The sequence below is a fragment of the Moesziomyces antarcticus genome (assembly GCF_000747765.1).
Source record: "Moesziomyces antarcticus DNA, scaffold: scaffold_v10005, strain JCM 10317, whole genome shotgun sequence".
Taxonomy (NCBI): Eukaryota; Fungi; Basidiomycota; class Ustilaginomycetes; order Ustilaginales; family Ustilaginaceae; genus Moesziomyces; species Moesziomyces antarcticus.
This window is the reverse complement of record NW_014639005.1, coordinates 775,989-786,810: the sequence shown is the minus strand read 5'-3', so window position 1 is coordinate 786,810 and position 10,822 is coordinate 775,989. Positions and strand designations below refer to the sequence as shown.

The 10,822-nt window shown below is 61.5% G+C and overlaps 6 protein-coding genes across 6 annotated transcripts in view; 3 read left to right on the top strand and 3 right to left on the bottom strand.

Moving 5' to 3' along the window:
- The window catches only part of PAN0_005c2751 (alpha DNA polymerase), a gene marked incomplete at both ends in the record, with an annotated part of 2,232 nt that extends 94 nt beyond the window's left edge, over window positions 1–2,138 (bottom strand). Inside the window, one exon of the mRNA XM_014801991.1 lies at window positions 1–2,138. This exon is cut by the window's left edge and continues 94 nt beyond it. Within this exon, the coding sequence (XP_014657477.1) occupies window positions 1–2,138 (2,138 nt within the window).
- A 367-nt stretch (window positions 2,139–2,505) lies between these two features.
- Window positions 2,506–4,323, top strand: PAN0_005d2750 (RNA polymerase iii transcription factor; the record flags this gene model as incomplete). Its single annotated transcript, XM_014801990.1, has 1 exon — window positions 2,506–4,323. The coding sequence occupies one exon, from the start codon at window positions 2,506–2,508 to the stop codon at window positions 4,321–4,323; it is 1,818 nt and encodes a 605-aa protein (XP_014657476.1).
- Window positions 4,324–4,595: 272 nt separating this feature from the next.
- Window positions 4,596–5,297, bottom strand: PAN0_005c2749 (ran-specific GTPase-activating protein; the record flags this gene model as incomplete). The annotated part of the gene is made up of 2 exons (XM_014801989.1): window positions 4,596–5,171; window positions 5,259–5,297. 2 exons carry the CDS (start codon window positions 5,295–5,297, stop codon window positions 4,596–4,598), a joined length of 615 nt encoding a protein of 204 aa, XP_014657475.1.
- Window positions 5,298–6,013: 716 nt separating this feature from the next.
- PAN0_005d2748 (supeRNAtant protein factor, C-terminal domain-containing protein) lies at window positions 6,014–6,622 on the top strand (the record flags this gene model as incomplete). The annotated part of the gene is made up of 2 exons (XM_014801988.1): window positions 6,014–6,416; window positions 6,498–6,622. The coding sequence occupies 2 exons, from the start codon at window positions 6,014–6,016 to the stop codon at window positions 6,620–6,622; spliced, it is 528 nt and encodes a 175-aa protein (XP_014657474.1).
- A 274-nt stretch (window positions 6,623–6,896) lies between these two features.
- PAN0_005c2747 (nop-domain-containing protein) lies at window positions 6,897–8,645 on the bottom strand (the record flags this gene model as incomplete). The annotated part of the gene is made up of 1 exon (XM_014801987.1): window positions 6,897–8,645. One exon carries the CDS (start codon window positions 8,643–8,645, stop codon window positions 6,897–6,899), a length of 1,749 nt encoding a protein of 582 aa, XP_014657473.1.
- Window positions 8,646–9,237: 592 nt separating this feature from the next.
- On the top strand, window positions 9,238–10,784 carry PAN0_005d2746 (RPT2-26S proteasome regulatory subunit; the record flags this gene model as incomplete). Its single annotated transcript, XM_014801986.1, has 2 exons — window positions 9,238–9,255; window positions 9,312–10,784. The coding sequence occupies 2 exons, from the start codon at window positions 9,238–9,240 to the stop codon at window positions 10,782–10,784; spliced, it is 1,491 nt and encodes a 496-aa protein (XP_014657472.1).
- Window positions 10,785–10,822: the final 38 nt, after the last annotated feature.

Sequence of the window (10,822 nt, the reverse complement as noted above, 5' to 3'; positions counted from 1 at the left end):
GTGATGAGGTCGATGCGTGCACGGTCGTAGAGGTTGGCGTTGAGGGTGGGCTCCTTTTCGAGCTGGTCCTTTGAAAAGGGGTTGATGTGGATGGATGCTAGGGAGCCTGCGGCTAGGGATCCTGGTTGAACGATGGTCGAGGATGCAACGACCCTGATGAAAGGTTTGGTGATCTTTGTGCTTGGCATCAAGAGCAAGTCGGGGGAGACTGCGGGGAAGTTGAGCAGATGGCTATGGCTTGTATCGTACGGCAGTCTTGCTGCTGTCGGTGGTGGGTAGAGTGGGTAGAAGGATCGTTGTGAGAGGATGGCACGACTCCACCGGGTGTTGGTTTCCTTATTCCGTGCTGCCACCGCCTCGGTTGCAACCGAGGTGATGGTGGGGGAAGCTTCGATTCGGGTGACCATTTCTTCCGCCTTGATGTCGCCCAACGAATCGGCTGTCGTAGCGCCAACGACGAGTTCGTTGATGTAGAATGTGCTGGGGTTGGGGAGGCATCGAACGCGTTGCTTTGGCAAACCCCACTCGACCGCTTCTTCCTTATCGAACCCAGGCTGGGGATAGGCCGAATGCACGTTCAACAAGTCGCCCGTGCTCGGAACAAGCACAACGCTAACGGCGAACTTGCCCACCAATTCGCCGATCCTCGTCGAGAAATGCTTGGCAAAGATCTCTTCGGGAAGCTCGGTCGACAGAGCTACAGCGGCATGGTCGGCAGAAATGAAGGGACCCATAAGAATCAAGGTATCCGGAACACCTCTCCTCCCTTCAGCGGCTGGAATACCGCCAGCTTCGAGTTGGTCCATCAGCGCATGCCATGGTTTGAAGTCCAAATCATGCTCCGATGTAAAAGGCCCCGCAGCAACGACGATGTTGAGTGCAGCACCGTTGAGCTTGTGTTGCGCATACGAATGATCCAAAGCCTCGTCTTGCGTGTGTACGGCAAGGGGCAGCGGAGGCGGGAAGCAGATTTCGCTCACGCTGAACTTGTCCGCACCCGCATTGATGCCCTTGCACAGCACCATCTGTCCCGGAAACAAACTCAGCGTCGTCGCTCCCCCACCCGTTCCTGGATCCTGCGGGGTGTGTCGCACCACACATCCTCGGGCAAACACGAGCGGCGTACGGTTGCCAGACCCCATCATGCGCGAACTCTCCAACACCACGCCCGTCTCGGCAAGTTTCGGCAGTCCAAAAGCGTCCTCCTCTCCTCCTCTGCGCGAGGCACCTTTTGCCTTCACCCCCGCCCCCGCTGAACTTTCGGGTGCAGGCAGTGCGGGGCAAATCCGTCCCACCACCCAAATCGGCTCCTGGCTGGGCAGCGAGGGGTCGCCCAGCTCTTCGTCGTCGAGCGAGTATGCCGCGCGCAGCAGCGAGGCGTATTCGTCGATGCGGTCGTCGAGAACCTGCGACCGCTCGTCTTTCTTCTCAAACATGTACCGGTAGTTCCACGCTTTCGGGTCGGTGGCCATGGCGAGCGACACGCGCGTGGCCACCTTCTTGCCCGCCTGCGGTGGCGGCGCCAGCTGGCTCCCCGACCCACTGAGTGCCAGATGCTCGTTCAGCGACTCGAGCACCGAAAACGCCGGCTTTGACGCAGCAGCAGCAGCCGAGGGGGCAGCGGGGGGACGCGAGGGCGAGTCGATGTCCGACATGACCACGTCCGTCTCCATCGCACGTGCGCTGGCCGCGGGCTTGTACGCCGACGCGGTAGGTGTAGCCCCCTGCGCGAACGGCGACCCGCTCGTCGCTTGCCTCACCGGGGTCTGGAACGCACTCGGCCCACTCTTGGAGGGCGTGCCCTTGATGCCCAGCATCGCGTTGAAGTCCGGCGCGACTTTGGCGCGGTTGAGCGCCGCCGAGGGCTTGAGCGGCGTGCTTGTCGCCTCCGCCGACGCAGCGGTGTTGACGCTGGCAGCGACGATCTTGCGCAGCTCGCGCGCATGGTCCACCGTGAGCGGCTCCGACTTGGGCAACTTGTGGTTGAACGCAAACGCCTCCCACTTATAGTACAAGTCTTCGGGGCTGACTGCGTAGTGGGTGCAGATCGACGTGGTTTCCGAGAGCAACGCTGGGTCCGTGGCGATGTACGGCCCAAAGTGGTGTGCGAGCCGCACGGTGAGTTCGGAGGCGACCATGGTGCGCGAATGGAGACGAGAGAGAAAGGCGATGGTGGAGAGGCAAAGAGTCAAAGACACGCGCGCCGAGTGTTGGGGTGTTGGACTTGGCGCCGCGCCAAAAATGAGGGCAACGCGAGAGACCGCGGCGGTGAGCGTGGAATTTGGGGGGAAAAAGTCGCGCGTCGCGTTGAGTGGAAGCCCCCGATTGCCAAAGATTCGGAACTCGGCCTTTGAGCCCAGCTCTCCACTTGGGAGCGCCCAAAAAGTGTCACTTGGCTGCTCACCTTTGTTGCCATCCCACCGAGAGCAATGCAAGCATACTGCGACACACCACACTCCTGACGCTTTTGCTCCTGACGCTTTTGGAATCACAGCGCGCGCGACCATGTCGCACTCGTCGACGGCCAAGGGCAAGGCGCGAGCTCTCGATCCCAGCCTACCCTCGCAGCCGGCCTCATCAGCCGAATCCATCACGGAACGCACCATCCAGCCACGCGCTATTCCGGCCACCACACTGCTGAGCGTCGAGTACCCCGGCATCCTCTCCGAAGATGCTGCTGGACCATCGTCAGCCAGCCTCGAGCGTGCGCTGTCTACGCTGCACCCGTCGACACTGCCGCCGCTGACGAGCAGCGCGCACGAGGGCCTGCGCTTCCTCGCGCGCATCCCCAACGACGGTCTGCGCGTCGTCGAGTGCCGGCTCGGCGGCTTTGATGGAGGTGTAGATAATGTGTACCGCTCGCCGCTCATCGGCGAAGTCGTGCCCACCAGCAACGTGGTCCTGCGCATCGTGAAGCGTACCTGGCGGCAGAAGCGCAAACGTCCGCCATCCCCGCCGGTGGAGGCTCACGACAGTGCGCTCGATCCAGCCCTGTTCGCCGGTACCGCACCGCCAGCAGCGCAGCAGATGCACGGAAATGGCGATGCGAACGATTGGTACACCGGCCGCGTAAAGAAGGAGTATGCGGTGCATGCGCTCGGCATGGCTTCCAACACGGTGCGCTTCCGCAGCATGGCCGACTACGCCTTTCAGCCCGCTATCACCACGACCGCCACTCCCACCTCCAATGGCGCACGCGCAGAGCCCGAGCTCGACGCAGTCATGTCGATGCACAAGGCGCTAGCTACAATGGATCTGGCGGCGTTTGAGCGCTTCCGCGTGCCCGTTCAGGACGAAGACTACCAGACCCGCGACGGGGTTAGCCAGCTTGGGATGGTGCCACCCGCCTTTTTTAGCCGCATGGATGTGCCCTTTAGCTACGGCTTTCAGCAAACACCGTACAGCGAGCTGCGCAGCGTACCCGCAACTCCGCATCTTGCAACGCCTGCGGGGGGCCGGAGCTTTGCGCACGCGCTGGCGGGAGAGCCGGGGATGCAGCGATTCGTCAACCGGGTGCGGCTCAACATTGCGCCGCAGCCGTTCCGCGTAGGAAAGGACAGCCGGGTGCCGACCAAGCCGGCGGCGGATGTGGTGCGGATTGAGCATCGGTGTGATGCGAGCGTGGTGGCGAGGTTGAGGGAGTTGCTGGCAGAGAGACCGGTATGGTCGCGCGTGGCACTCAAGAGTCAGTTGGACGCCAACGGGGTGCGCGAGATGGGGGGCAACAACGAAAAGGTGTACTATGCGCTCGTGGGCTATTCGATGGTGGGCGGACCGTGGCGCGATACGATCGTGCGCTTCGGGTATGATGTGCGCAGCGACTGCAGCAGTCGTATTTACCAGCGCGTGTTTCTGCGCAGCACTGTCCACCGCCCATCCACTACCGCCGAAGAGGAAGAAGAGGAAGAGGTGCCGAGTATGGGTGCAGTGGGGTTGGGAGAGAAGGCGGGGAGTACGCATGTGTTTGATGGCGTGACGCTGCGACGGGGGGTGGGCAACTTTCAGCTGTGCGATATCGAGGATCCGCTCATCACTCCGTACATCTGGCGGCGCAATGATGACGAGTTGCCAAAGGATTCGGTGCTGCCGCTGGAAAGGATGGGCACACGCTGGCTGCGCGATACATTCGACCCAGAAACGGGCTGGTACACCCGCCGCGCACTCGAACTCATCCGCGCCGTCATTGCGGCCCGCTTCAAAGCGCTCATCGACACCCAAACGCCGCTCGACCCCGCTGCGCTCGGCACGGTCGTCGCGCGCATCCGAACGCGGTGGCACGAAGAGGATGCCCAGTCACATCCAAGCGAATCGACTCAAACCTAGCGAATCGACACACACGAGCCTTGCCAAAACACCCCAGCCGACTTGATCCAAAAATGTGATGTTGCATTGTGTTACGATTGAGTTGGATGGGGAAAGATGCGTTGGAGAGGACAAGGCGCAAGGCAGAGGTGGCTGGAAGGGGATATCAACCCGTGTGCAGCTCGGGCCGGCATGGGCGTGCGCTCATGTGGCGTTGGGATTGCAGTCGACGTGCGGTCGCGGGTTACAGCTTGGAGCGTGTCTGCGTTTTGCGCCATGCATCCCTTGGGCGTCTACTCGTCCTTCTTGTCGTCATCCTTCTTGTCGTCGCCCTTGGCCGCTTCTGGTGCGGCGTCCTTCTTGTCGTCGTCGGCGGCGGCGGTGGGTGGTGCGTCGGACTTAGAGGCGGCGTTGGACTTCTGTGCGGCCTCAAAGGCGTCCTTGAACGCGTTGGCGTTGTCCGAGTTGGCGAAGCGAATAGCAAGCGTCTCGGCGGTAGGCTCGCCGTCGGCGACGTCGGCAGCCACGTTGTACACCCACGAGCGGTCGGAGCCGACGTTGGGGCTGAGCTTCATGTCGCTCGTGACGTAGTGGTTGGCGCACACCTTGAGCGTCTTGTCGCGGCGCATCACGAGGCGCACCTTGTGCGTCTGCTTGTGCTCGAGCAGACGCACATCGCCCGTGCCGCGCTCCTTCCACTCCTTGGCCTCCTTGTCGAAGCGGAAGAGCTTGGCGCGCATCTTGAACGTCACCGACTCGTCCTCCTCGTGCGTCTTGACTTCCACCTGGTTCTCGAGCTTGATGACGGGCTCAAAGTGCGGGTCGTTCTCCGCCTCCTCGGCAGCAGCGCCCGAGCCAGCCTGCTCGGTCTGTGGCGCGCCAGAAAGCAACAAAAAGCAACAAAAAACGGGTCAGTGACGAAATCAGCGATGCTCGAGTACAGGCGAAAGACGTACAGCATCGACGGTGGGCTTGGTAGCTTCGGTGTCGGCCATGTTGTGTGATGTGTGTGGGTGTTGAGAATGAGGGGGATGGTGGTGGAGAACAAAAGCCAGTTTCTGCAACAGCTTCTCAAGCTGGGGTTCCTCTGCCTGCCTGAAACACTCGAATGCCACCTGCAAAGCGCACCTTAAAAGGCACACGCCCAAAGGCACACTCACACTTACATCCGCACGCCAAAGCAACAGACCGAAGAAGCCTCCGACACAGAGGCGCGGCTGGCTGGCTGGCTTGCGGTTGGCTTGGAGCGGCAAAAAATTCCCAAACCAACAGCTCAAAGAGGCGCAATCCACCCAACTCCAAACTCAGCTGCAACTGCAGCGCTGCACCGCGCTCTTTTCCGCACCCAATCGCCTAGCCAAGTGATCGAATTCCGCACACTGCGCTGTGGTGCCCGGTGTTGGGTTGAAGCGCGACATTCCAATTTGTTACGCCGATACTGAGAGACACTGTCGAATCGGGCCGATCGCGTCGATCCCACTTGGCTGTCGAGCTGGAAGGCCGGCAAGACGTTGCTGGCAGGCGCTGCCGCTCGGGGCGCCATTTGCACATGTCTCACACCTCGTCGTGCTTGCATTTCGCCCCCACGACCACCACCTCATACACCCACCGCGCGCACGAGAGGATGGCGAGACTCACGGCGATACTGTCCGCATGGGCATTGGCTCTGTTGGTCGTGCTCGGATTGTCGGCTGCACCCGCCCGCGCACACATGATCGAGCTGCTCCCGCACAGCAGCGAATGCTTCTTCGAGGACCTGCACAACGGCGACCAAATGACGCTCACGTACCAGGTGGGAGGTGGTGGACATCTCGACATCGATGTTGTGTTGTACGATCCCAAGTCGCGCGCTCTCTTCAAGCAGGACCGCAAAGATACGGGCACCTACTCTTTCACGGCTCAGGACGACGGCCGATACTCGTACTGCTTCTCCAACGAGTTCAGCACCGTTTCGGATAAGACGGTCAGCTTCAATGTGCACGGCATCATCTATGTCCCCGACGAGGGAGATATGCTCCCCATCGAACGCGAAATCAGAGACCTCGCGGCGGGCCTCCAGGCTGTCAAAGACGAACAGGAGTACCTGGTCATTCGTGAACGCGTACACAGGAACAGTAAGTCCACACCCCAAACCCTTACAGTGTCGTACGCTGGAGAAAAGGTGAGCTGATTCGAGGTTTCTTGCGTTGGAACAGCTGCGGAAAGCACAAACACGCGCGTCAAGTGGTGGTCCATCATCCAGGGCTTCATCCTCATCGCCGTATGCTCGTGCCAGGTCTACTTTGTCAAGCGCCAGTTCGAAGTGCGTCGTGTCGTCTAGAACAACCCCCCGCACCTGCATCGTTCAAAGCGGCAAAGGCAATCTCCAAAAAAACACGCTTTCAGAAGTTGCACATCCGTCTCAAAAGCGTAGACCCTCGCGCGAGAGCAGTGTGTGAGATCAAGGACGTATTACTACAGCACACGGTACAGAAAAAGCGGCCGAGATGAGCAGAGAAAGAACTAGGCTTCCCCGGCGAAAAGAGCAGCGAACGAGAAAAATGTACAAGAAACAGGATCAAGTGGGATGGCGACGACGAAACGACGTCGCGGGCTTAGTCCTTCTTGGACTTCTTCTTCTTGCTCGACCCTGGCTCGGAGCTGGGCGTGGCGGTGACGTCGGCCTCGTCTGCCGAGCGCTTCTTCTTGTCCTTCTTTTCCTTCTTGGGCGTCTCGGTGCCGTTGGCCTCCTGCTTCTTGGCCTTCTTGAGCGCCTTGCGCTCCTCCTTGGACAGCTCCGCCTCGCCGGCGTCCGTTGCCGCAGCGGGCGTGGCGGGCTCCGACGCAGCCACCTCGGACTTCCTCGCCTTCTTGAGCGCCTTGCGCTCCTCCTTGGACAGCTTCTTCTCGTCCTCATCCGCACCAGCCTTGGCGGGTGTGGAGGGGAGCATCGAGGGTGCGATGCTGGCGGCAGCAGCCATGTCGCTCGGACCGGCAGCGTCGGCAGCGGCGTTGTACGAGCGACCGCCCGCCTCCATCTGGAAGGCCTTCTGCTTGTAGCCGTTGTCGCCGGCGGCGTTCCTTGCGGAGCGCATGCCGGACATGCCGCTCTGCATCTCGAGCGCACGCAGGCGCGACTCGAGCTTGGCGCGCGCCTCGATGCCCACGGTGGGCGCGCCCTCGTCGCCCTTGGTCTCGGCGTCGGCGAGCGCGTCGAGACGGATGGAGAGCGCGGCCTTGGTGGCGACCATGCGCGCCATCTTACCCTTGAGCTTCTGTGGCGCCTGGCCGACGAGCGAAGTGTGGTAGATGAGGCCGTACTTGGGCGTGTCGTGCTTGGTCTTGAGCGCGCGGAAGAGCGCCTTTTCGGCGCCGAGGATCTGCACCGTCGAGGCCGGGTGCTTGGCGAGGTTCATGAGCGAGCCGGCGTGGCTGATGAGGCGTGCGCCGACGAGGTCGCCGACGAGCGCGGTGAGGTTGGGCGCGATGGCGGCCATGCGGTTCTGGAGGTACTGGTAGAGCTGGGTGCGGTACTGGGTGATGGAGATGACCTGGTCGCACAGGCTCCAGATGTGCTCGAGGTCGGTGTCGGAGATCTCGGTGCCCATGGAGATCTCGGCGGCGGCCTTGAGCGTCTCCTCGATCTCCTCGGGGAGGATCTCGCTAAAATCGGTGGCGGAGGCGTTGGTGCGGAAGCCCATGGCGCGGATGACCTTGGCGTAGGCGAGGTTGTCGGTGATGATCTTGCCCATCTCGGGGAAGTGCCAGCCGTACCACTCCTTGACGCGCATGGCGTAGATGTTGATCTCCTTGTCGAGGTCGTCGAGGAGGCCGATGGCCTGCACCACCATGGTGTCGACCTTGTCCGGGCTGAACTTGAGCTTGTAGCGACTCAAGGAGTGGGAGAGACCGAGGCTCATGGTGTTGAGGTCGCGCGGGTCGAGCGACTCGCCGCCGGAGGAGGAGGAGAGGAGCGTGGCGAGGTTCTCGCGGATGCCGCGGTAGAGGTCGAGCAGCTCCGAGTCGTAGGTGACCTGGATGCCGAGCTTCTTTGCGATGGTGGAGGCGAGCTTGGACTCGGCGACGATGAGGTTCTCCTTGTCCTTGCCCTTTGCATCGACGATCTCGTCGGTGAGGAACTTTTTGAGGCTCTTGCTCATCTTGCCCTCGTTGATGGCCGAGATGTCCTCGACGGCCTCGGCGGTGTTGGTGAAGCGGTGGATGGCGGAGAGCTTGAGGAGGTTGGTGGCGCCCTGGGCCGAGTCGAGCGACTCGTGGAGGTTCTTGGTGGACTCGAGCTTGGACGAGTCCGACACGTTGAAGAGGCAGAAGCCCACGGCGGTCTCGAAGAGTACCTTGACCATGGCGACGGTGTGTCTGTGGCTTTACGGCCGCTGCAGACGGGTGAAGAGGGTTGGATGAAAGCGAGACGCCCAGAGGTGGTCGGTGGGGGAGGTCTCGATTCTGAGAGGCGACTGTGACGTCTCTACGTGCTCAGGAGGAGGCGATCCGAGCGGGTGCTGATGGTGACGGTGATCAGGGGATGGGGAAGCAAGAAGGAGAAGAAGAACTGCAAACCAAATCAGCTTTGTCCTTCGCAGTGCCGCCGCCGCTGCCTCGCAACTCTGCCGACGAGAGAGCACAAAAAAATGCCACTCGACAGACAACAGACGCTGCTCGCCGCCGCCCTCGAATTTTTTTCGCCTCTCAGGCCTTGGGCAAAGGAGAGTGAATTCCAAACTGCTTCTTTCCCTTTTCTTTTTTTTCCCCTCCTCTCGCCCTTGCGCTCCACAGAGGAAAAGAGAGCCAAGCGGCAAAAATTGTGGAAATCACGAGGGCGGGTGTGTGCTTAGTGGTGCTTACTAACCGACCACTCGCACGGCACTCGAGTCGCTCAGCTCGGCATTTGTGGACGCGCGTCCGATCGCAAATTGGCCGCCGCTCACTCCACCTGCAATGGGGCTTGCTCGCGCGGTGTTGTATTGCGGCCCACTCCACTCCCCTGCTTCAACTCACACGGTCACCTTCAGCATCGTCCAGCTTCGACGCCCACTCGATCTCAGAGCTCGCACTCGCACTCGCACTCGCACTCGCATCGACCAGCTTTCATCTCGACGCTCTTCCGCCCGGCTGTCCATTGCAACGCATCTCCAACTTCTTCTCCGCACGCACCCGCTCGTCGCATCATGGGTCAAGCACCTAGTGGCGGCGCGCCCGGCCGCGGCGGCAAGGACAACAAGAAGGACCAGCAGAAGAAGTGGGAACCTCCCCTTCCAACACGCGTCGGCAAGAAGAAGAAGCGCGGACCCGACTCGTCGTCCAAGCTGCCCGCCGTCTACCCGAACACACGCTGCCGATTGAAGCTGCTCAAGCTCGAGCGCATCAAGGACCACCTGCTGCTCGAGGAGGAGTTTGTGCAGAACCAGGAGCGTCTCAAGCCGCAGGAGGACAAGGATGCAGAGGAGCGCACACGCGTCGACGACCTCAGAGGCAGCCCCATGGCCGTCGGCACGCTCGAGGAGATCATCGACGACGAACACGCCATCGTCAGCAGCGCCACCGGCCCCGAGTACTACGTCAGCATCATGAGCTTCGTCGACAAGGACCTGCTCGAGCCCGGCTGCAGCGTCCTCCTCCACCACAAGGCCATGGCCATCGTCGGTGTGCTCTCGGACGACGCCGATCCCATGGTGAGCGTCATGAAGCTCGACAAGGCGCCCTCGGAGAGCTACGCCGACATCGGCGGCCTCGAGACGCAGATCCAGGAGATCAAGGAGTCGGTCGAGCTGCCGCTCACACATCCCGAACTCTACGAAGAGATGGGCATCAAGCCGCCCAAGGGTGTCATCCTCTACGGCGTGCCCGGCACGGGCAAGACGCTGCTCGCCAAGGCGGTCGCCAACCAGACCTCGGCCACCTTCCTCCGCGTCGTCGGATCCGAACTCATCCAAAAGTACCTCGGCGACGGTCCCAAGCTCGTGCGCGAGCTCTTCCGCGTGGCGGACGAGCACGCGCCCAGCATCGTCTTCATCGACGAGATCGATGCGGTGGGCACCAAGCGATACGACTCGAACTCGGGCGGCGAGCGCGAGATTCAGCGCACGCTGCTCGAGCTGCTCAACCAGCTCGACGGCTTCGACACACGCCACGACGTCAAGGTCATCATGGCCACCAACCGCATCGAGTCGCTCGACCCGGCGCTCATCCGTCCCGGCCGCATCGACCGCAAGATCGAGTTCCCGCTGCCGGACCAAAAGACAAAGATGCACATCTTTAAGCTGCACACCTCGCGCATGAACCTCGACGCCGACGTCGACCTCGAGGAGTTTGTCGCCATGAAGGACGACCTCTCGGGTGCAGACATCAAGTCGCTCGTCACCGAGGCCGGTCTGCTCGCGCTGCGCGAGAGGCGCATGCGCGTCACCAAGAAGGACTTTACCACCGCACGCGAGCGCGTCATCGACCGAAAGAACGAGGGCACCCCAGAAGGCCTCTACCTGTGATCTTGCTGTACCGCTGAATGCAATCGTCTTTTTCCTGT